The sequence below is a fragment of the Ixodes scapularis genome, unplaced genomic scaffold (genome assembly GCF_016920785.2).
Source record: "Ixodes scapularis isolate PalLabHiFi unplaced genomic scaffold, ASM1692078v2 PGA_scaffold3__209_contigs__length_174095766, whole genome shotgun sequence".
Classification (NCBI taxonomy): domain Eukaryota; kingdom Metazoa; phylum Arthropoda; class Arachnida; order Ixodida; family Ixodidae; genus Ixodes; species Ixodes scapularis.
In genome coordinates, this window is record NW_024609868.1 from 10,824,794 (window position 1) to 10,849,461 (window position 24,668).

The 24,668-nt window shown below is 46.5% G+C and overlaps 1 protein-coding gene across 8 annotated transcripts in view; it reads left to right on the plus strand.

Annotated features, from left to right (window-relative positions):
- Positions 1–24,668, plus strand: part of LOC8033762 (protein FAM13A) — a 143,788-nt gene that overhangs the window by 105,937 nt on the left and 13,183 nt on the right. For 2 of the 8 annotated variants that reach the window (XM_042292296.1, XM_040206343.3), the window contains 17 exons: positions 1,334–1,453; positions 2,120–2,303; positions 5,000–5,209; positions 5,969–6,152; positions 7,600–7,774; positions 11,465–11,586; positions 11,763–11,821; positions 12,301–12,506; positions 13,916–14,092; positions 14,789–15,032; positions 16,214–16,304; positions 16,465–16,521; positions 17,141–17,203; positions 17,286–17,371; positions 17,450–17,508; positions 17,785–17,866; positions 19,105–19,301. In XM_042292296.1, coding sequence (XP_042148230.1) covers positions 1,394–1,453; positions 2,120–2,303; positions 5,000–5,209; positions 5,969–6,152; positions 7,600–7,774; positions 11,465–11,586; positions 11,763–11,821; positions 12,301–12,506; positions 13,916–14,092; positions 14,789–15,032; positions 16,214–16,304; positions 16,465–16,521; positions 17,141–17,203; positions 17,286–17,371; positions 17,450–17,508; positions 17,785–17,866; positions 19,105–19,301 — 2,256 coding nt within the window. In that variant the 5' untranslated portion in view covers positions 1,334–1,393. Of the gene's footprint in view, positions 1–1,333; positions 1,454–2,119; positions 2,304–4,999; positions 5,210–5,938; positions 6,153–7,599; positions 7,775–11,464; positions 11,587–11,762; positions 11,822–12,300; positions 12,507–13,915; positions 14,093–14,788; positions 15,033–16,213; positions 16,305–16,464; positions 16,522–17,140; positions 17,204–17,285; positions 17,372–17,449; positions 17,509–17,784; positions 17,867–19,104; positions 19,302–24,668 lie in introns of all 8 variants that reach the window. The other 6 variants (XM_042292298.1, XM_029992635.4, XM_042292295.1 and 3 more) reach the window with 3 other exon arrangements.

The following is a 24,668-nucleotide window of genomic DNA, read 5'->3' on the forward strand; positions in this document are numbered from 1 at the left end:
CTCGGCATATCATATTTAAATTAAGTTTGATAGATAGCATCGCAGGAGATCGCTCCAGTATATTCAAGTTGTAGGCAGTTCACGTTTATGGCACTGGTAAGCTAAACTGCCCTTTTTTATGAAAATATTTTGAATATTTCTAAAACCAAATGTAATAACGGGTAATAGATGGACAAAGTGGTGCTTTGATTATGCTATGAACCAAAAACAAAATCTGTCTTGTTCATTATTATTAATTTATTATTTGTCTTACTTGTCAGCTTGCTGCCTCTGACTGGCATTCAGAAATTCTGGGTGCTGTCATATTTCTTCTGCATTATCAGATAACGATAAAGTGTAAGTAAGTACAAAATAGAGACAGTGAAAATGTACGAGAATAATTGTTGACAAACAATTTAATGGTGAATGAGGTGCCTAGATGTTAAACGGCTATATGTCTTTTATGGAAAATATTGTCTCTTTGCTTTTTAATTTTAATCTGGTAAATATGCTCTATATGTGCTTATCCTCTTTGTGTGTGCATAATACCTTGCAAAAGTAGTGCTATTCACTCCGGCTACTAATGAAGAACCTACCAAATTCTCCTTCATTAATCTGACCTTTCTTTAGGACCTTCAAGGGCTATCGCTTTTTGAACTAGAATACAGAAATGCAGAAGTAAGCACTAATTCAAGCTAGAAAAAAAGCTTTCATGTCATGTTTGCGAATCAAAATCAAGTTCAATTTTTATTAGCAAAGCAAATGTAATTCTGTGAGAGATCTATTAAGAGATACAGTATCTTGAATGGATCTGCAACCTGACTCTCTCCGTAATATTACCTCACACAGTTGTTAGGCCTTTTATATAAAGTACACTTTTTGTCCATGATGACATTTTCTCCCTTTGTACTTTTGGTTTTGATATTTTTACCTCGGGAGGTATTGGCTTCTTCTTAACTCGCTGGTCGAGTGGACCCTTAAAGAAATTGATTGCGAGAAGAATGACTCCATTTGATATTAACATTTCGTATATTGAATTACCGAAGACTGTATTACATGGCAGCTATAGCAGTTTAGCGGCAGTCCGTTAGTGTAAGGTTTTGTCGAAGCATCGGTGGCAGACTTCACATGTCTGAGAGTTGAGAGGCTTGGACAGATTATGGCTGCGGCTTTGCGTTTGTATGCAGCCCTACTTCCCACCTTTCCTGCGTCGTTTCACTCTCCCACTAATTCTTGTTTTGCAGAATGCCACAACTAAGATTGGGTGTTGGCACGTATTGTTTTGGGGGGCACACACACACACATACGGCATCTCTCACTGCTTCTTCTCTTTGCTCCTCTTGTACCATTGCAGCAGAGGTAGGCGCACTGGGAGTGCTGCGCTGGCCTGTGAGCAGTACGTCGCAGCTTAAGGATGCGGAAGCCCACCTTTTGCACAGACATTGCTGTCGCTGAAATGACCTCAGCCAGCCAGGTGAGAGCAGTACGCCAGGAGGATTCATGTGCGTGCACGCTGCGGGACATAGCTGGCTAATTTTTACTCCTTACTTTTACTTAGTGAAAGCCCCGAATGAATGCTCTCACCACACCCCTATAGTTTTGATGAGGTTCTTCTGATTTTAAAAGAAAAAGGGAAAAAAAGCGGCAATTGCTCGTTCACTCTAGCGGTGTCGCACGGTGTATGTCGAGACTTACTGGACTCTGAAAGGTTGTCATAAAAAGATAAATGGTCTATGAACTCTATTGCAGCCTTCACTTGATAACCATGCAGTGACTGGACAAGCATATGCTCCGGCTATGTGTAATCATGCGAATGTTTCCCCTTGCTGCCTGTGTGCGTTCACGAATGATCGCCATAAAAGTTAGAGGGGTTATGAATGCTTTTACGGCCTTCACCAGATAACAAAAACTGTGATGGAATAAGCATATGCTCCAGCTATGTGTGACTATGCGAATGTTCTCCATTGCTGCCCGAGTGGATTCGTGAATGATCATCATAAAAACTAAATGATCTATTAACGCTTTTACAGCCTTCGCTAGATAACAAAGTGATGGAACAAGCATATACTCTGGCTGCGTGTGATTCCATGAATGTTGGAGCTTGTGGGACCAACAGAGTGGTCCTCTCTGCCCCCGTCAGAACCTGGAAGTGTGCGGCGAGAGCCGCATGGAGCGCGTGCGCAAGCTGCTGAGCTCTCCTCTGGCCCGCCGCAAGTCCGGTAGCCTGGCTCTGCGTACATTTGGGGTGCCCCTGGACTCCCTGGTGCAGCAGGCCGCAGTGCCCTTCGTGGTCGTCCGCCTCTGCCAGTACCTGGAGAAGAGAGGTGGGTTTCTCCTGGGCGCTCCGCTGAGCCACTCCGGCCCGCTTAAGTATTGGCATTGTTGTTTTTGTGAAAAGGAATTTAAAAATAGGTGGCACTAGTGTCACTAAATAAGCTACGCTTCAGAGTAACGACACTTGGCCATACTGTGGCTTAAAATCATGGTTGCCAGTTATCTGAAGCTTTATCTGACATCACAGGAAATGCTTTTCCGCCCTCCACAAATGTTTAAACCGTTCGCGACAGAGCAAAGCAATATTACATGACCTTCCTAACACCGAATCTAATGCTGAGAAAGTCGCACTTTTGAATCATGACGATCGGCCGTTGCGTCTGTTCTGCATACGAGCCAAAATGGCGGCGCCCACAACAATGTCGGGGAACAGAGTGCCGATACTCTAAGCGCAGCTTATTTAGTGGCTCTAGGTGGCACGTAAGGGGGTCTTACGTCATGTCTCTTGCTTCAGTAGTTTGGTCCAGATTTTGGATTCAGTATAGACCTCTTGAGGGCTGCATTTCTTTTTTTTTTTTTTTTTGGTATGTGCTTTCACAAGTTGCTATCAGTATATTGCTTATTTTGCAGTAACTTACAGATATTCTAGTCTGATTCTTATCACTTTGTTGATAAATACAACACGAGTGTTGCAGTAAGAGGATGCTTGGTGCCATCTTTCCTAATTCTTCTATTGAACTGCTAATGTGGCAGATTATTTGCCTTCCTTTGAGGAGTTTGTAGCAGATTGCTTGCCTTTCTTTGAGGAACAGTTTGTTTAAGCTCAAGCCACATAACACCTGCATGGCTTTCTATTCTGATGTCATCAAAGTCATCAGTTAGTGCCTGTGCTGTTACTGGCACAACAAATTGCCTTAAAGAAAACAAAAAAGCATTACTTTGCAATTTAATATGCCTCTGCTTCTGATGCTATTTTAGCTCGAAGAAATTCTTTCGTGGAACACTAAGGGAGTACTAAAGCTAAAACTAAAGGGGTACTGGAGCAGAACTTTAGAAGGTCCACTTCAATTTGTGGGGACCCGCGAGGCTTTACAAAGCTCCATAATCGGCGAGACTTTCCAAGCTACGTTAGCGACACCGAGTGGTGTTCCGAGCCAGTGCTGCCACAGACATTATTATTGCCAATCAATGTGCAACAGCCGGCTTGTTTACCGTATAAGCTCGTGAAGGGCCCCACTATTTTTCCCTGATTTGGAGGCAAATTTTCAAGGTGCGGCCCATACACGGATAAAAAAAAAAAAATCTGCATCCACATTTTGAAATGAATGTACACGAGCGCACTCGGCTGCACTGGTTGAAAATGCCTTACTCCGGAATCCGGACTGAATCGTCAGTCGGATTTAATTAGTTTACATACTGTGCAATACGCATCTTTTTTTTTTGTTTTGTACTTGATAGCATGCGCAGCAACTTTCGACTTGAATCCCGTATGACTGTTGAAGTGGTACTTGCCCATAGCTCTGATTGCTTTGACAAAAATGGAAGAACAAAAGAAAACCTCCCCAGAGTGTACAGTGGCGTTCAGAAACCTGAGTGCACGCGCGAGCCGAGCCCGCTGAATCCCCATTCCTCGCGCTTGCCACAGAAGCCTGACATATCCTTTATCTTTTCTCAATGTCTTCCGGCCGCAACATAAACGCATCCCGACAGTGCGGCCCACCACGATCGAAGTCATACGGTGATACGGATGAGTGGAGAGCAAATATCGGGGATGCGGAGACGTGCTGCCACGTGCTCGGGCGGTGGCCAGCGCCACCTAGCGATATATATTCATAGAAACTTTCATGCATTACAGTCGGCGCGCCTCAAAAACAAGGGGGTGTGGCGCATACACCAATAATTTCTTCAATTTTTTTTTTTTTACAATATTTTGTTCTGAATACGAAGGTGCGGCCCTTACACGGGTGCGGCCCTTACACGCGATTATACGGTATTTGTTCGTTTAAAATGTGGGTTACCAAACTGGGCTGTCAGGAACACAGGCATTCCCCAGAATACCCCCAAGTATATGCAAAAATGTTCCAAAAGCCGGGATTCATGATTAAGAACAAATACCTCCGACTTGCATAACAATATCAACATTTATCAGACGTTTCGTCTCCTATACGGGAGACATCATCAGTGCGGCCTGGGAACACCCGACTAGCTACCAGAAATCCAACGCTTTTTTTTCGTCGTTGGACGAAGAAGTCGGTAGAACCAGCGCCACGGATGAAGAGAAGGAAGAAGAAGCGTTGGATTTCTGGTAGCTAGTCGGGTGTTCCCAGGCCGCACTGATGATGTCTCCCGTATAGGAGACGAAACGTCTGATAAATGTTGATATTGTTATGCAAGTCGGAGGTATTTGTTCTTAATACCCCCAAGGCTTCTCAAACTCCCTAGATCTCCTCGACCACCCCTGCTCCCAAGTAAGGTGTTTCCCTAGTCACTTTTTTTGGCAGATCTAAGCTACCCTTTGACGCCTAACTACGAGCCAAACACTCCCTAGTATACGCACTAGTGTTTATGAGGTTTGTAGGCTTCTGTGCCGCTTGATTCCATGGATGCCGAGATGGAAGGGGAGGGCCTCGGCTCTCAGTTTTTGTAAATGGGTTCCTCAACGTCCAGAACTTTGAAAAGCCTCGGTTTAAACAAATTGGGGAAACAAACCGTGATTGCCGACAAAGTGGTCTCCTCCCTTCCCCAGGCATGGCCCAGGAAGGTCTGTTCCGGGTGAGTGGCAACGCCCGGCTGGTGGAGAAGCTCAAGTGGAGCTTCGACCACACGGGTGACGCGCCCCTGGAGACGGAAGGGGACGTGGCGGCTGTGGCGGCCCTTCTCAAGCTGCTCTTCAGGGAGCTGCCGGAGCCCCTCATGCCCTCGGGCATGCACCCGGCCTTCCTGGACGCCATACAAGGTGGGTTCCCCTTCCTCGCTTCTGACGAGACCCCCCCTTTTGCGCGTTGTTCGCGTAGGAATTCGGGTTGAGCATTGTTTGTATGTCTTCGTGCCTGTGGCACACTGATGTCCGCCTTTTAAAATTAGAGTCAACTTCATTGAACGGACGTTTAGGCAACAGAAAGTAAAAGCTTCCGTGGAGCAAATGTGCGACGAAGAATTGACATACGTTCGTTTTTCGCGCCATGCAAGGGCCACTGTTCGGACGCCACGCACGTAGTGAACACCGGGTGAAGTTTGTCGCTTTTTTTTTTTTTTGCTTCACGGAGTTCAGTTTTAGTCTGCCCCAGGGTGGCATGCAGTGCCATCGCCGTGGATGGGTTACATAGCTGCTGCTGTACGGCACCTGAAGTGGAGTCCCTAATGATCACCTTGCAGTAGTAATTACTCGAGGACTCGCCAATGGCTTGCATTTTTTGTGCCATGCTGTCTTACTGTTGGTGGCTGCACATATTAATGGTGGAAGCTTTTCTCGTCGAACCATTATTTCTGTCCCATGGCAGTCTTCTCCTTGGTGCGTTACATGCTTGCCTTGTCCCCATCCCTTTTCTGTGGAATTATTTTTTTTCGTTGGCTTGTCTCACGTATATTTTGCTGCGCTTACTAGTTATTTCCTCTCGTTTGAGGGTTTTTGTTGCTGCTCGTGTCCCCGTTGCAAAGCCCTTGCCCGTTCACATCTCTGGCACAGAGGGCGAATGGGTTTCGTTGTGCTCCATAGCCTCTGTGCACGACCGGGAGGAATGCACTCGGCGCCTTAAGTGCCTGGTGGAGCAGCTGCCCCCCGGCAACTTCGGGGTGCTCAAGTACCTGTGCCACTTCCTCAACCGGGTGGCCCAGTCGGAGAAGCTGACGCGCATGACCCCCAGTGCCCTGGGCATCGTCTTCGGGCCCAACCTCTTCAGGTGGGCCACCTCATTTTCCCTTTAGCCCTTCGACGGTCGATTTATTTTTCCCTGAAAGGTTTTCCAGTGGTTTTGTTTTGTTTCCAGAGAAATAGTGTAAAGAATGGGCCAATGCTTGGGTTTCTTTCTTATTTATCTAGCGGGAACACGCACAGTGCTTGCAAGCTGTTCAGGTTTAGAGGCATTGAATGGAAATGCTGAAGGCGAAAAGGTAGTCTTCCTTCTATATGACTTCATTTTGGCGCGTCTGCTTCCGCGACATTCAGGCGGTGTCTGGTTCCCAACCGGAGGTACATTACGAAGCTTCTCTGTTGAATGGCGAGCTTTCACCTTCCAAATTTAATTCTGAGAAACATAAAAGTATGATACGGAAGAGCCGACACTCCAATTGCCACTATCGCCGTAACGGCCGACGTGCGAAGCAACCATCTTGCACCGCGTATTGCGGAGCGTCTTATTTTGAGACTAAAAATAGCCCCAGCAAAGCGAAAGACCGTGCAAATATAACGTTTTCGCCAAAGACGTAACAAATAGCAACACCTCCTACGGTGCACGTCTCTTCCAGTTTAAAGAAGCGCTTCAAAATATGTAATCGCCGCCGTACATGTATGGCAACGACCGTTGGAGGGTTAAACCATGAGTGCCGTGCCTCCTTCTATTTATGTGCCCTTAACCTTTCCTGAATTGGCAGAATCCACATCCTAAAAAAAAATAGTACTGGACACTTGCGTAGGGATAAGGTTTGAATGGCCCTATCAAGTTCTGTTGTGATGGGAGATTGTATAATCCGTTTCACATTATGATGGGCTGCAGAGGACGCTACAAGCTGTCGAAGACAATTCAGTGTTGCGCTAGTGTCGCATAACCCCTCAAGAGGTGTGCCGTAGCCGCCATGGCGTATACATGACAAGTTTACTGCTCTGGATTGGCTTGGATGGCTTGTAGGGTGAAACGGAGTATTTAGAATTTAAGGCGTGGGCGAGGAAAATGCATGAAATGCGGAAGAACTGCTCGTGGGATCGCAGCCGGTAAGGTCGTTGAGAGAAATATACAGAAAGGTGGCGGTTGGGTGCCTTCCATTTTTAATGTCACTGGTACAAAAATGAAGCAATGGGGGGTATTTTTATCTCATAGAAATGTGATATGGTACTAGAAGTTTGGGGAAAACATTGCTCAGATTGGGGCCCATATTGCACACACCCTTTTTTTTTCTAGCTGTTTTACACATGCTTGCTGCATTAAACCATAGTTTCAGCTGTTTTGCGCACATATGTGGCGTCTTCAAAGCGTATTTCGTCTTTTTTGTTTATAGAGATGTGGGATGCTATTCTCGTGGAGGAGACATTGATTAGACACTGACGCTAACGGCTCGGAAATCCTTGTACGAGACTTCAGGACAGAGTGCACATGGGACGGTGCTGAGCGTGGCTCGTTGTTGCTTCTTCAGGTTTGCCGAAGATCTGCAAGGCCTGAAAGAACAGGCAGTGACTAACCAGGTGGTCACGTGTTTCATCGCCGACTACCATTCCATCTTCGAAGGAGACGCAGAACTCTCCTGCACCGCAGACAGCTCCATGAATGTGGAAGGGAGCAGCAGCAGCAGCAAGGCCAACGGAAGAGTGGTGAGCCTGTATTTCTGTTACAGTGAAACTTTGTTATAACAAAATGGGATATAACAAACTAATGGATATAACAAAGCAATCATAATTCCCCTTGCTTGCTAATAGGGAAGAAATGGACATTGGCTATAACAAACTAATGGTTATAACGAAATAATTACGATCGCTCCTTCAACTTTGTTATAACGAGGTTTTACTGTACTTGTCACAGCTCGGAACAAACAGCTAAAAGGAAACTGCGGTAGTAAGAGTATGGTTACTCTAAAAATCCATAAGTACTCTCTTAAAACTTTTTAGTAATACAGTAGGATCTTGATAATTTGATCTCGGTTTGTTTGGAATTCAGGATAATTGGCAAATTTTTTATGGTCCCGTAATTTCTCATGAACATATGACCGGATAATACGAGCGATCCATGCATGCCAACCCGGTTAACTCTCTGGTTTAGTCTTCCAAGTTCACTTTTTAGTTAGTCGGCACACAGATTCGGCAGAAAAAACCAACATGGCGCGAGTCTTCCTTGTTCTATAGCAGTGGTTCTCAAATGGGGGTCCACAAAGGCATTCCAGGGGCCCTAATCTGGACACTTGGCGAAAAAGTCGGCAAGAAATCTGGCGGCTGTGATTGGCCGACGCCGCACTTGACCTTGGCGCCGGCCAATCATAGCCGTCAGATTTCTCGCAGTCTTTCTCGCCAAGTGTCCAGATTAGGGCCCCAGGACTCCGCGATGCCCTGCTTATTCATCAAACTCAACAATAAAAGTCGTCTTTTTTTTTTTTTTTTTTTCATTATGAGAATAAACATTCCATTTTTCAGGTCAGTTTCCTTGTGTGTATGTCAATGAGAGGAGTCTACTTCACACAGGCCTTTGTTATATCCATTTATCAAATAATCACTATAATTAACCTATACCTTTCCCTTCCCCTCACTACGAACGGGGTCCTCCATCCTCTCCGCCGATCCACAAGGGGTCTGCGAAGCGCCAATGGTTGAGAACCACTGTTCTATAGTGTCTGTTTTGGTTTGCCGGTTAACGCGCTTAGCAATATCCTTTGGATACATGTTCCAAAAGTTACTATGCCAGGTATTGTCATGTGACAGCACAGGTAGAGCAATGCTGGATGTGGGAAAGTTTCCTAATGCCAAGGTACAAAACCCTTACCCCGGAGTAAGATTGAGTAAATTTTGAAACACGGCCTTTGTTTCCTTGAGCTAGGGCTGGCTCGCGTGTGGCTCTCGATCTCGAGCCTTTCGTAGTGGCGCAGACGGAAGATGCCGAAATATAAATCTTTAACATTACAACAAAAAGTTTGCCTCATTGAGGAAGCAAAGTCGACATATACTAAAACAAGCTCGCAGAGAAGCACCAGGTGCCTCCCTCCACGCTCTGCACCATTAGAGCAAGGCCAAGATCCTCGAGACATACAGCAAGGCACACTCATTGACGCATTCGTGGATTCGGGCCCCGACATACCCGGACTTCGAAGCCACCCCGATTACCTGGTTTCAGAATACCACCGTAGCCTACCTTTTTGTTGACGACACAAGCTCGCGAGAGAAGGCCAACGATTCAGCATTCCAACTCAGTCGCGAAGAAATCGAGTGCAACAACGGATGCTTCTCCCGCTTCGAGGAACGGAATAACTTGACGCTCCTGACAGTGTGTGGCGAGAGCGGCAGCACTGACAAGACGGTCGTTAAACATTGGATAAAGCGCACCTTGGTTCCGCTTCTTAGTGCACGTTCAGTGCAGATGATGTCTGCAACCTGGACGAAGCGGCTCTGTTTTACGAGATGCTTCCGACGGAAACACTCGCAATGAAGGACACCAGCATCAAAAGACGGAAGCAGCCAAAATGCAGAATCACAGTCTCGTTCGGTGCAAACACGACGGGCGAACGCGAGTTGATTCTCCTTGTCTTAGAAAAAGTGGAGAAACCACGGTACTTCAGAAATGCTCGGCTTCCAACATCCAATAAACTCATGTGCCAACACAACAAGAAGACGCGGGTCATGCGTGCAAGAGTGCATGCGACTCCAGAATCACAATTTTGCGGCAGCATGGCGAAAAGTTGTTTTCATTGTTTATAACTGTCCGGGTCACGGTGACACCCAGAACCTCCAAGTGATCAAGATGGCCTTCCTTCCACCGATCATGACCTCCATCTCGCAGCCAATGGACTGGGGCGTTATTTCGTGCACAGGGAAGATCTATCGTCGCCACCTTCCAAAGCGAACATTGCTTCGCTACGACAATGGCAAAAGCCATTTCATCGACCTTCTCTGGTCCATATGCTTGACCGCGTACGCTTGGGAACAAGTGAAGGCAGACGTTGTCAAACGGTGCTTCGAACGTGCTGGGTTTTTGAAGGAACGACCGTTCGAGGAGCTGGTTGGTGCTGCCGGTGGTGGTGTTAGTGCAGGCATTGTCCCTAGAATTGACAATGAGGGAGAGGGGCTTCGCTCCCGCATCAAGGACAGCGACAATAAGTCGGTCGCTACGAGCAATCCTGCTATACTGCGATGAGCCGCCTCGGGCCCCTGCTGTGAAGGAAGTGATACAGTCGCTGGATGTCGTGCGCAGCTTTGTGGAATGCAACGACGGGGATTCTGAGATGTTGCGGCTAGTTAACCTTTTCAAGAATATGACGTTTGGCACCACTAATTACCGATTGCAGCAACCACACATCAACAACTACTTTGGTTGATCGTCTCTCGCTTTCGACTACTCGTTTGAATGAAATTTTTCCCTAGAGATTTGGTTCTTTGCCCCACAATTTTTGTCATTTTCTTTCTTTTTCGGGTAGTTCTCAGATCCTTCTAATTCGCATATTTTCCTCTGCCTGACCAACTCCGAATTAACAAGGGTCTACCATAGTACGCAAAACAGTGGGAACAGTGGGTACCTCTTCAAAAACTGGTGTCATCCTCTCCAAACCTGGAACTATGGGAGCAGGTGCAGAACTAGTAATAGCATTTGACTAAAGGCATTTACTGGCTTTAAGAACGCCTACAAAAAAAAATGTTTCACGCTTAGGAAAAAAGGCTTGAGGTACACCTAAGCGCTTCTTATGAGTTGTGAATGCAAAAGCATGCACGCTTCTCTTTCGTTCTCTTCTTTCGTCTGTGGCGTACTTGCGTCGACAGTCAAGCGCGTGTGCTGTCCTCGGCACGCTGACCTTGGGCGTTGAGCCGTGGAGCCGCTGCCTCGCGGACACGCTGCACCATAGGGTGGCGGTCGTTGAAACTCATGCGCAGCAACCAATGGGAGCCTCGTTTCTTGAAGCTATGACGCGCACCAGCCAATGGGATTGAAGCCGAAATCCATGAGCTTTACTCCGCTTGTTTGGGATCGGGGAAACTAGGTGCCGTCTGGCTAGGTTTTTCGCATGGTTTCATAGCTGAAAGCTGGCTTTATTTGAGGAAAGGATTTAAGGTGCCATTTGGTGCGGTTTCAAAGCCGATGACGTCGGCTCGATCCATAGGACAGTTATTGCTTTCGCATTAACAAGTTGAAAAGACTAGCTTGTTATTGAACCTTCTTTACACCGACGGTAACAGAAAGCTTTTTATTGGTTCTGTATGTTAGTTACAAAAGATTAAGGGACTGTAATTATAATTATTGCTGCTTGGTCGTGAATCTGGTGATCGTTCAGAATGTGTGATAGTGATCCTTTGCGCTTTTCCTTCCAGATTGCTGGGATCTGTGCAGTGCCTATGCAGCCCCTCTCTGTAGTCATTCCTCCGTTGGATGAAGCAATGCTGGCCCTGAAGCAGGAGCCACTTAGCGAGGTGCCCACACTGATGATTGACAGGTAGGCCAAACCTCCTAGTCTGCCTCGCTACACTTGGAAAGTACAGGCCTGTATACCACTGGCCCACGTTTTTGTGTTGCCGTTCTTGTAGATCTGCGTGTCTCGTTATGGCTCGTATTTGACGAGAAATGCAATCTTGGCACAACTTCATGCTGTGCATTTTGTTTCTTTTCCAGCTTGATTGATGGCACCTGCAAACAAGCAATCTTCTACAGGCATAGGGAAGTAAAAGAAGGTGAGTGCACCAGTCTTACTGCCTTCTTCTTTGGTGATCCTTCGTTGTTCAGGGATAAAGTAGAGTAACGTGTTTGGTGTTTCAAGAGGAACACTTTATGCTACAAAGCTCGATTTCTTTTAGAAGCTACTGACTGCTGCAAAACGTGACTGCCGTCAGAGATGTGGTGCGCATTGCTTCCTTTTGGTGGATGCTGTTAAGTTGGAGATGCTGCCTTGTTTTCGTGCTTTATAGGGGTTTCTCGAGTCATATCACATGTTGTGAGGAGTGAGTTTTGTTCCAAGCAGGTTTGAAGCAATCTTCCACGAGCTGCAGTTTTGAGTTGCTTGGCATTAGCCTATTGGTAAATGAATATGTATTTCACTACATGCCAAGGTGTCTTGCTTGGCCACCTTTCTATAAGAAAAACACCCAAACAGCCACAAGGTCGAACTGGCTTTGATTGTTATTTGCCCAACGGCTGTTTGTCTTTTGCCCAGGGAGCTCGGCCGGAGTGACCAGTGGGCGCAGTTGCAAGCGCAAGGAGCGCAAGCTCTCCGGAGAGGAGTGGCCCCCGGCACCCCGATCAAGCTCGGAGGAGCGGCCCCCCGCTGGGGGGTCCCTCATGGAGCCCCAGCTGGCCTCTCGCCGCTGCAGCAGCCACGAGGAGGTGGCCATCCTGGACTCTGCCCAAGGGCACACCCCCGTGAGCCTCAGTCTTGCTTCCTTCCTTTCGCTCTCTTTATTTTTTTATACTTTTTGTTTTGGTTAACGACACTCATTGCTGGGTTAGTTGGTGCATGACGCTTTGGTTAAGTGCAAACACCAGCGGACGCGAAAAAGGGGACACAATCAAGTGCCATTTCCAACTTGTTTATTCGTGGCTAGACGCCGGTGTAATATAACATCCGACGGAGCATGCTCAGCATGCTGCCAGGGAAAGAAGAAAATAAAACGGAGAGGAATCCTCGGGAAGGCCTAGCACCTGTTCATGTCCCCTCTTTTACGTTCATCTTTGTTTGAGATCGCAAGTTTTCCGACCCCTTCAGTACGCTTCTAGCCAGACATCACTGCCACAGAAACAACCTGCTCCAAGCATTTACCTTGCTTCACACATCGGGGCGGCCATACGATTAAGGACCAACGTGTGGAAACATTTGCCTGCCTGTCGTAACCTTTTTTCTTCCCGCTCTTCTCACTACTGCTGGTGGGGTTCTGCCAACACCACTTAGATTAGAATGCTGTAGCGCTAAATTTTCTTAGTAGGGGACTTTAAAAATCCGGAAATATGGCCTCGTTACGTAGGTGTCAGTACAGTGGAACCCCGATTATACAACTTTTGCGGGATTGCACGAAATCATTGCGTAAGGTGTGAGTCGTATTATCTAAAAAAAACTTTCATTACGGATACAGTGATCGGCCTCGCGCGAAAAAGACAAGCGGAGCTTTTAAATGATGTCTAAGCTAGTAATTTGCTGTACTTCAACAAAGCAAAAACTGTCGGAACAAATTGAAACGAAACCGCAGAATCGGGCGGTAAAGGCGCGAGTGACTCCCTGAAAACGGGAATGGCGGGAATCGGCGGAAGCATGCTCAATCCTGGGAGAAGCAATGAGTTGGAGAAAGTGGTGCGCAGAGGAGTGCAAGGGTAAACAAGAGACGGGAGAATGATGGGATAAGCGGAGCAAGGACGCAACACGAAAACGCCGAGGCATTTCACAACTCGGGGAGGAGAAGGGAAAGCGCCATTTCCTGCTCTCTCCCGAAGCTGTGGCTGTCTTGGGTTGCCGGCGGCATGTTTTTGGATCCTCTGAAATGGCACGCAGGCCTCTTACTGCATTGCCGCACCATGCCCCCCTCCTCATGCAGCCGTCGCGCGTTTCCCGCCGGAACGTTGTATGACACGGAACGCGTAGAATCACGCATAATTTAAGCTGAACTTTTAATACATTATTTTTATCAGGACTTCATCAGGACCGGGCAAATTCGTCGTAAAATGCAGGATGTTGCATATACCGGGGACTCATAATCGTGGTTCCACTGTATACGTTGGTGGTGCCTGTGGTGTGTCCTCTGTGTTTCTCCTGCTCATGCCATGGGGTTCGGACCGTGCAGAAGTCAACGGGGAGTCCCTGCGGCGGAGCGGCGTCCTCCGAGGAGGCGAACCGGGACCTGAGCCCCCATCCGCCCCAACCCAAGCGTAGGGAGCTCGAGACGCCCTCTACGTCCAGCCAGGAGTCGGCCTCACAGGACTGGCACGAAGCCTGTCGCAGCGCAGAGAGGCTCACGCCGGTACGCACGCGTTGCCTTGCCTTTATCTTCCGATTTCCCGCCCGACTCCATGTGGTAGAACCCGACCGACATATTTTTTTAGGGGACCACGATAAAAGAAAGGCTCAGAATCCTGGAAAATATAACGGCCAACAACGATTTTCAGGGTCGGCAGACAAGACCGGAAGTGATTGTGGTGTGGCAGTTTATTTCACATCTGTAGAAAACTGGCACAAAAATTCAAATATGGTCCTACTTTTTGTTCGGAACAATTGCTTAAAACTTGGAATCATACGCAACCAAATAATTTCTACTTGTGGGAGTGAGTGAAATTTCTGAGCCTATCAAGTAAAGAAGCAGTTCTCAAACTTTTCTATCTGCATTGTTGTGGTAAAGCAGTAAAGTCCTTGTAAACAATAATGCGCACACTGGGGATTGAAGGAGTGTTTGGTATATACATGCACCGATGGGTAACTCGGGTTGACTGATATGGTGCTTAAACTAGGAAAACACACTACTCTGCGGTGGGGAGGACGGTCGAGGGTATTTTGAGGCCAGGGGAACTCCCGGGGTTTGTATGGGGAATGTTCTTCTGGGAACCCAGTTTGAGAGCCCACGGAGTAAAGGAACGAGCAGAGCAGAAATGCGAGTCGCAGCAGAGCGTGAACGTTGGACGAACGTCTCATGCTCTCGGTCCATCGCGGCACTCGCTCGCAGCACCACTTCAAGGACGTCCAGTACCAGCCCGGTTCGCGCAAGTCCGGCACGGGCAAGTCTGTGGACAGGCCCCTGTCGTCTGGCTTCCAGTCCCTGGGAGGGAAGAGCCCCTCGCCGCGTGCAGAGAAGGGAAGGGCCAGCGAAGAGGGTGAGGAGGTCTCTGTCCCACACACCCCCAGCACTCCGGGCACCTTCAGCAAGGACGCCATTCCGCCGCTGGACCTTGACAGCTTCCGCCAGGAAGGTGGGTGCCCGAGAGGTTTGCGGGAAGGTCTCCACCGTAAAGTATTTGTCTTGTGAGGCCTTATGTCTCCTTCCGGTGTGTGATCGAGGCTGTGCTATGATTGCCGGCAGGATCTGGATTGCTAGGATGAGTTTCAGCTGTCCGGTTTTCATTCAGTTGTCCGTCCTCGAGCGCGAGCTTCAGACCTTCGATAGCGCTCTGGCGTCTCTTTGCGTCAAAATAAAAGTGCTACGAGTAATCGATGGTATGCGCAGATCTTTACATTTTTCATAACGCACTACTATGTGATTATAATTTAGTACAGGGGCCTCAAACTCTTCAGATAGCCCACCCCTGAAGAGTCGAGGGCCAACGTAAAACAGAAGGAAGTGGATTAACAGATTTTATAGAGAAGGAACCTTGTGCTCTCTGCTTTTTGTAAACTCACAGTTTCGCCGGCGACATCTTAAAAATTTCAATTTGTAGTTGTTTGTAAGACTACTTTACCTGTTGTGATCCCACCAATGTTCTAGCGTTTTTTTAAACTTAGCATGTCCCCCCCCCCCCCTCCCCCCCCCCCCCCAAAAAAAGAAAATATTCTTTATGTTCGGCTTTTTCAGTATTTTAATAGCAGCAATCTCAGGAAATACTTGTGCAGCAATCTCAGGAAATACTTGTGCTTTAATGCTGATATTTTCTGTAGGCGAGAATAGTAGAGGAATTGCCGTAGGGCAAAAAGCTGGAAAGCAATAATTAAACCAAAGACAAGGCAAATGAAAACAGAGCAGAGCTATGTTTCGAGCAGAATGAATCAACAACATGAGATGATTATGGTACAATTATAATGCAATTAAATGCAAAGGTGCAAGCAAGCTGGACAAGAATGACGAAAATAAACCCTGGAGAAGGGGTTGTTCCCCTTCTCTAGGGTTTATTTTCGTCATGATTATGGTGTTTGTCATTTCTAGCTCTCGATACATTGGAACGGGGGCTCGCAGTGGTTGCCTGTGGGCCGCGTGTTTGACACCCCTGATTTTGTACATTTGACTGATTGAATTGGGCCTAAAAAGAAGTTGCTTAGAGATGTGTTTATTATTCTTGTTTTGCTGCGTGTCCTCGTTTGAACGATCAACTACCAATGTTCTATAGATGGTTCCTGGAAATTTTATGAGCGTTACCTGACCCGCCCGCTTTTGTTTCAGAACCTGTCTTGTCGGAGCATCGGTTCAGTTGGCCCATGGTACAGGCTTTGACAGAAGAGGAGGTCGTCACACCTTATCTTCAAAAAGCAAAGTAGGTACCATTTGTTTTGGTTGATCATGGAATTACCGTAAACAGCATATATTTTCCGCGAATCAAAAACATTGCCGAAAGGTTGATTGCACGAACATGTATCTTTTTGAGTTCGCTTGCTCTGAACTGGAAGTAAAAAGTTCTGCCTTGTTTCTTTCAGTTCCTACGAGGCACCTCTATCGCCAAGTGCTTACCGAAGCTACTTGTCTCACAGGAGGTAAGTGTTATCATATTTTGTTGCGTCTTGCGTTTTCAAGGGTCTCTATTTTTATGTTTATTTCAAACCAAATAGCCTGCAATAAGCACTAAATTCTGTTGAGTTAATGTTTTCTTTCTTGTTTATTTCCTTGAAATTCTAACTTCCCTTATATGCTTTCACTATTGTGCAAATTGCATCAATATGCTACTTCTCTTGTATAGAGTTATAGTTCTCATTTGTAATTTGTTTTTCATTCATGTATGGCACATGTCGTCTTTTAGTTCTGTATAATTTCTTTTGGTGCCTGCATCACGACTGCTGGTTTAGGTGACTTGTGGCTCGTCAAACTTTTCTTTTTTGCCACCTTTTCAACATTGTTTTTGTTCGAAAAAAAAATAGGTCCTATTACTATTACTATACGCATATAGGTCCACTCACACACATACATGCAGTTGTTGAGAGAAAGAGACATGAAACTTTGCCACCCTTTAGACATTTGTTTCGTGAGCAACATCTTGGAGGATACATGCATGTATGCACAATGTGCTCTTTGGATAAGTGACAGTGGCCTACCAGGTCAGGTAGTCTGCCACAAGAGACCAGCTGTGTTAACTCTCTTTTTCTTTAAATGTTTCAGCCTTCATCTCGACCCAAGCTTGCCTCCGTCTCCTCCCGTGGAGCAGGACGATTTTCTGAAAAGGTGCGTGTCCGCCGCCAGAACATTTTGCTTCCTTTGGGAAGCCAGGAAGCTCTTCGTGTTCATTAATACGAGTTGTTGACAGCCACTTGGCATCTTCTTTATGCAGCAACTTCAAAGAAGAGGAGGCAAATCTGACCACCATCAAGCAGCTGTCCAAGAAGATTCACAGTGAGTTGCGACGACCACAGCGTGGCTCTTACTCGTTCTGTTTCTTCAAAATATTGAACGCACTCTCCTTTTGTTTAGGCTTGAAGAAGAAGGTCAAACAGTTTGAAGAGAACTTTGAGAAGGAACATGGATACAGGGTATGTGACTTCCCCTCATTTGAACGCTGCCTTTTCTAAATGTCCACTACTGAACGAGTATGAAGCATGTTAGAATGTTTGGCAATACTTTGAATATTGTTTGAAGGTGCTCCTTTTTTCTGGTATTGTTTGTACTGCTTGGGGAGTGCATAGCTGCGCAGTTAGGTGGGCGACGAGCAAAGTGCATGGATTTGCCGGCATGTTAAATAAACACTCCCATTTTCTGTTTGTTTGCCCTCTCTGCCGTTTAGCCTCACTTGCACAATTTGCTTCCAGCCATCTCACGCCGAGAAGATGAATCACAGCGAGGTGAAAAAGCTTCTGCTCGAACTGAACAAGCTGCGCAAGGACGTGAAAAGTGAGTTTGACTCCTTGGTCGTTGTCCTTTGCGGTACACCTTAGTGTTGGGGGAATGGCCAGGGCATGTTGTCTGAACGGGGCGGCCAGAATGGGGTAGCTTATTGGCATACCTTCTTTGATATACATGTGTCTAGGACCTGACCTCTACAATTTTACTGCGAATTCTGCTACAGTCGGCCCAGGACTGTGCGAGTGGTCGGGTGTACAAACCTACTTGGGCTGAGGAGCAATGACGAGGTAGTTCAGTGTGCTTCATTGCCATTGTTTATCATTTTCGGCATCTGTTGTACCAAACCACTAGCGGAGTTTTGTTAAAATAACCCGAATAGTCGGATGTAGAACTGTGGCAAACATTTCAGCAAGGAATATCGAGCGAGTTACTTTTCCGTGGCCATGTGGTGCTGCCGTTTACTTATTGAGAAACCTTTTGGAGAACCAAGTTAGATATTAACGCACATGCACTTGTTTGTTTATGTACAGTCGGGAGAAAAAGTTTGCCGGGCACGGTAGCGTCAGCCAAAAAGACTGGCTGCGCCTTCTCACGGCCCGTTGCCGCTCTCAAGACTCATGCTTTGCGCATGCACTTCCTTTCTTGTTTGCGGTCATGCTTTTTTCGCTTGCTTTCGTTCGACACCCACGAGATAATAGGGACTGGTGTAAGGTGCCACGAAATGTTATCGGTAGCATGCGCGAGCATCGTCACCGATCATGGTGGCTGAGGCAAACGCGCGGCATGATGGCTGTCATAGCGGCACCTTGCGCCAGTCCCGGTTATCTCGTGCACGTCGGGCAAACGTCATGACTGCGAGCACGAAAGGAAGCACATTCTTGAAGCGTGAATCTTGAGAGCAACCGCGCGCCGTTAGAAGGCGCAACCATTCCTTTCGGCTGATGCTCCTGCGCCCCACAATCTTTTGCCGCCGACTGTACCTGGAGGTGCGGGGTCATCTCAAGTTTGTCATTACATCTTTTCTTTTTGAAAGTGCACAATTTATCGTTTGTAACATATTAATTCCCGTCAAAATATTTGAGTTTCTTTATGTTGCTAAGTGGCCCAACGTAAGGAGCAGTGGCCCCGCCCCGTCAAGCTGCATTGTCTCAGCTTTTTTTTTTCCTGTCCCCATACCCCAATTGTTCACTTTGGTGCAGATAAGAAACAAATTTAAAGTACTAATGGTCGTCTAATTTAGATGGGGGCAGCATTTTGAAGGAATCTTTCTTTCTTTGTGTGCACAGACCTGAGGGAAGAGAACAGCCTCCCTGAGCCCGCCTACCTGAGCTTCTCCTCCTGGAGTCGGGACCAGTCCAAGTTGGGCAGGGAGCCCGACGAAAACAACGGCCGGCCGACGCGGGTCATGGAGAAGGCGCTCAACGACACCCTCACCTCGCTGGCCGAGAAGCGCAGGATGGCCCAACGCCCGGACAGCGTCGACGTAAGCCCCCTTGCTCTCTCGTTTCTCCTCGGGTTTTTTCTAAGCCACGCGCATCGAGCGCGACAGGGCGTTTTTTGTGGTTTGGGACCTGGATCTTTTAAAGTAAAGCAAACTATAGGTTTTTTTGCTTTATTGTTGAATATTTAGTGTTTCCCGCTTGTCAGTGCGACGCTTCGAGGATACTGTTTCGAAGCTGTTTTGAGCAGAGTCGATGTTGTGGCATTTTTATTGTGACAGGAGGCTGCATGTATATTATATCAGTGTCCCGACAGCTCGATCTTCGAACGAGAGCGGGGAAGCGGTTTCTGTCAAGCATGCTTAAGGCTGCGGTCCCACGGCGGCCATGACATATGACGCTTTCAGCACGTTTTCGAAATGCGATCGTGGCGTGTTCAAGCTTGCTAAAATTATGTGTTATATATCATCTTGTAGTGTACAACATTATCTTTTATCTGATGTAGGATTTGTTTTCCTAGTGCAAAACGCTAATTCAGTGGGCACCCGCGAGCATTGGCCTTTTCGGCAAAACATGGTTTCGTAGTACAGTGGTACAGGGTGCACTATTGGAGCAATTTCTTTCAAATTTTAGAATGTTATAGAAGAAGAGTGCGTTCATTGTCAACGGAGGCCCTTTTTTCGTTTTTTATTTTATTTTGACAGATATTTACTTTAGAAAAATTGACTTTGCGGAAGCACTTCAGTCGCGAAGTTTTGGGCGCCTACTCGGTCATTTTATTTGAAACTTTTTACATCAGTTTGCAATTATGGTCGAAAGAGTTACGCTAAATTTCATTGTAATATGGCTTAAACTTTTTTCGGAATGCTCACGTGAAAAGTGACAAAAACCGTTAATTTTGGCAAACTTCATTTGGTAGTACAGTGGTACAGCGCTTAGGGATTGGCACACATGAATAAAATTGTAGGCCCGCAAAGAAAAACATATTCTGCTTTGCAAAGCGAGGCCCTTTTTCTAAATTTCACTTTTGATTTTCCATAAAAAAAGTTTGAATATAGGTGAAATCACGTATTTGTTGATAGTCAAAAACTAGTATTTTGACCCCTTTTGGCAGACATTTAGGCCGATATTTTTAGTATTAAATGGAGATTACTGTTCCAGGTCCTGATTATTAGCCCACATTTTCACTAATCGAGCCTATTTATTTAAAAAAATCATAAAACATACAGAAAACACAAATTGGATGTCTGGTTGCGCCCTCTATGTGGCGGTGGCTGAAATGTGACTACGCGAGGTTCAGGAAACTGCCGAGGATGGCGCTGATTCCAGCTGTGGTTGCCAGCTTCGGAAACTGGTTGTACACTTGGCTTCTTCCGTTTCTTGCAAAATAACGTGCTGGAAAACTTGGTCGAAACTCGTGAGGTCCTTTATAACACGGTACTTTCTGCTAATATAGCTTTTAGGAAGAATTTCAGTCGCTTTCATATTGTCAAACGATTTTTTTTTTATGCGAGGCTCCACCGGTTCAGTTTGCTGAATAAATTGTTCACGCAATCGATATCGAAGTTTCAAATTACCGAAATGCCAAAATCGCCAGTTCCGCGTAGATACGCAGCGTGACGCACGTGCTTCTGGTGCGTGTGCGCGTACGTGTTTGCTGCGTGGTTCTTCGGTTGCTGCGAGTTTTCGCGTATTTATTGTGCACTGCTTACCTCCGTCTGCGCACGCCTCTCAACCTTGTAACTACCCCTGCTCTGTTTGCCCAGAGTGAAGTTTGTGTCTGTCTTTTCGTTCGCTGACTAAGCTCGTGTCGGTGTCCTTCCTACTGGCTGCTGTTCGTTTTTGCGTACCGTGTGTGTCGCTTTGATTACTAGGTCCCCTGCTTATGGGGTGGAGCAAGCGGTGGGCGTCGCGCCAGGGTTGGGTCGTGATTGGGGAAACAGCTTAGCAGCCGACGCCGACTTCGGCGCGTTTCTTCTGCGCACGCGCGTACTGTCATTGATATCGCTACTTCGCGCCGTGACGATGCGCTGATCTACAGGCCGGTCGGCGCTCGCGTGATATTGTTGAAAATTCTCGAGCGTGTATTTACGTTTCGAAAGCCATAATAGAATTAAAGTGACTATTTGGCCGGCAGCCGGCATACCGTGGCTTTGAAAACAAATTGCTAGGAGTGTCCTCCCATTCGGGCGCGCGCAGTCCGTGCTTCTGGCCGCCCCGGCCGCCCAAATGCGTTTTTCTGATGCTTGTTTTGTTCTCAGTAAAAAGACAATAGATTCCTGCTGATATTCTCCTTTATAATCTTCACTCTTGACAACTCTTTAGTGTTGGAAGGAACTCCGTCAAATTTGACGGTAATGCATGTGTAAGTACAACTGGAACCTCATAGTTGCAAGAATACTTTTCCTGGATTGTCTGCATTAGAGTGCCTCCATGTGCGCTTCGCGCACATGAAGGCTCCCTAGTCTGCACCTTTCTGATAATATGATCGGTCTCCATAAATTGCACTTCCCCGCTTCGGGAGCACGGCCAGCGGTGGTTCTCTGTCGGTCATCGAACCTCACATACGTGAAGCGTTGTCAAAGCTGTGATATACCGGGCGTTTTATTATTATGTTTTGTTTTGTTTTGTTTTTTTGGCTGAAAGAAATTATACTTTTGGTATTCCCGGGGATAACATTATCGGCTGCGGCGGACGTAAAGGAACGAGCGTAAATTGACAGTTAGTGGCCTAATAAACTAAAATTTGCCATTTGCGAACGCTGGAGAGAGGGCGACCTCCTCTCCCCCGTTCGCTCCGCTGAAGTGGAACAGGGTGGGAGGAGCTCCCACTTCGTTCTTGACCTGTCACCGACTACAGTTGCGAATTCCACTTGTCATTTTGGAGCGATGACGAGATAGAGCTGAGTCATGTATTGCCTTCTCTGAGATGAAGAACGCAATGCGCGCGGAGTTGCTCCACGTATGCACCAGTCACCAGTAAAAACGACATGTCCTCCGAGGAGGTCGAGCGAGACGCCGGCTGACATGGGGGTCGGTCACCTCACCGTCACCACCGTCTACCGTGCCTTCAAAAACACGGGGCGCAATGTGTTTCTGCAGTATAACAAAAAATTGAACAAACAAGGTGCAAACTTTCATTTTTTTCCTAAGTGTGGTTTGCAGGGCTGAACCGAATACAAAAACGATACGCCGTGCTGGGATGACGTCGACTACAATGGTACACGATCATAACAAGAGCACAAATCCTGCCGTATTATTTTGCTACAGTGATAAGAGCATATATATCTTTGTCCGCGATGCGGCAACAGAGGCATTATTTCCAAATTAGAATTCGAAGTTAGCCTTCGATGCTAGCACTGACCAACTCACTTCACTCACAGGGTGAAGACGTGAAACTTTGTATCATTCGGACAGAGATCGAAAAATAACACGCACCGCTTCAACTTGGACACCCCAAAAATAATTAACTGTAGTGGATCGCACGCAAAAGCTTCGCGTACGCAATACAATTGCCGGTCAGAAGTACGGTTCCGCAAACAAACTCAACATATGAGTCATCAAATTATGAAGAAAAACCAGGTGTGAGCGTGCCAAAAATATTCGACATTTATTGTTGTCAATATTTGTTTTTCTATCCACGTGCTTATGTCGCAGTGGAAAGCCGTGAAACTCCCTATAAAATTATTTTGGGCAGTGTTTCCGACGGTGCTCGCTCGATCGTAAAATGCCACTTTGTTGCTACTTTGGCGAATCAAACAAGGAAGCCACGTTCACCTACAATGCCCTGTCCACAAGAAAAGAAATCAAAATTTTCGCTTCGTTTCCTTTTTTTTTTTTTAATATTCTTCTCTTCTGCACGATATAGGGTATGAATTATTATCCTTCCCTGTACTCTCGCTGCGACGAACAGTCCGATAAACGAGTCACCCTATGACAAAGATGGGGGTCCCGAAAATCTCCTAAAATCGTGTCTGTTCTCAGAGACACATCCGTGTATAAGAAAAACCGCGGCCCTCTCCACGAAGTACGGACATATTTGATAAATAGCGTTGACTTGAGGTTGAACTTTTCATTTGCTTTGTAAACACAAGCGTGACGTCACGTGCGCATCCCACGCGACCCGACTGAAGTCTGAACTGGTGTACTATGTGTGGACAATAGGGCATTATTTTGACTTCCCGGCCGCGACGACCTTGGCGAGGGAGGACAGATGGGGGTCCCGAAAATCCTAGAATCGTGGTTAGTTCGCAGGGACACACACATTCGTGTGTAACAAAAAACGCGGCCCTCTCCACGAAGCTTACACAGGCATTGTTGTGTAACTACTGAAGATGCCTCCCGCAAGGGAGGCGAAACTGGTCAGAACTTCAGCTTGGGCGAGTTGGTTATTCATGATTCATGGAGGCGTTTATTCATGGAGGCGAAACGTCTAGTGAAATTGTTTTTTCCTGTTCTGTGAAGTCGGTGCTTTTATTTTAATTATGTTACCAGTCGGCCTGTGTGACCAGTGCTCATTTGAAGAATCGCCTTTGTCTTTCCTGAACCCTAACAAAAACACCCTCATAACATTTTTTTTTACTGTTCGGCTACGTTGGCATAGCCTATAATCGGCATAATTTTTGCGAAAGCCTACTTTTATTTTATAATTATTTGTAACCATTTCTAATTGAAGAAGTGACAAGTATAATAATTATATTATGATTTCATATCAAAATTCGACGAACCGGGAGATGCGAAATTCGGTGAAACAGCTTTTCAAAAAAAATATCCGGTGCCCGAAACTTGCTTATATTAAAATGTCTAACATGTGCATGTGTTCTAATACAAAAGATGAGTGCAATGTGGAAACTGAATGGCCTCACAGACAATTGTCAACGAGTTGGAATTTTTGATGAATTACCCTTTGTCGAGTCATCCTACTACCGATTGGCCTCTTCAATCAATTGCCCGTCGACAAATATTGTTGTTGGTTTATTTGCCATCTGCTGTAAGGGGAGAGTGTGGGGCTCGTCAAGCCGACATCTGCCAGCATTTTCATCACGCCTCCAGCGCCTGTACTGACTGACGCCGACGAGTTGGCCTAGAAATAAATACCCACAGACTATAGGTTGTTTGCACATGACGTCAATCCGCCATTTTGTTGTTAGTTTGTTTCTTCAAACAAATTTACTACATTGAAGGATTACATCGTAACCGGTTGAAATGATGTCAGCGGTGTTCTACGCATTTGAGAAGGCATGTAAATCCTTGAAATGTCGAGTTTGGCACACGCCAGACAGATCGCAACAACAAAATGGTGGACGAAATTACGTCAGTGAAAACACCCTATACTATAGCCGCTAAATATCTCTACGCGAGCATGATTTGTTTTCAAAGGGGCACCCGCCTCTCGGTGCTTCTTTGAGTTAT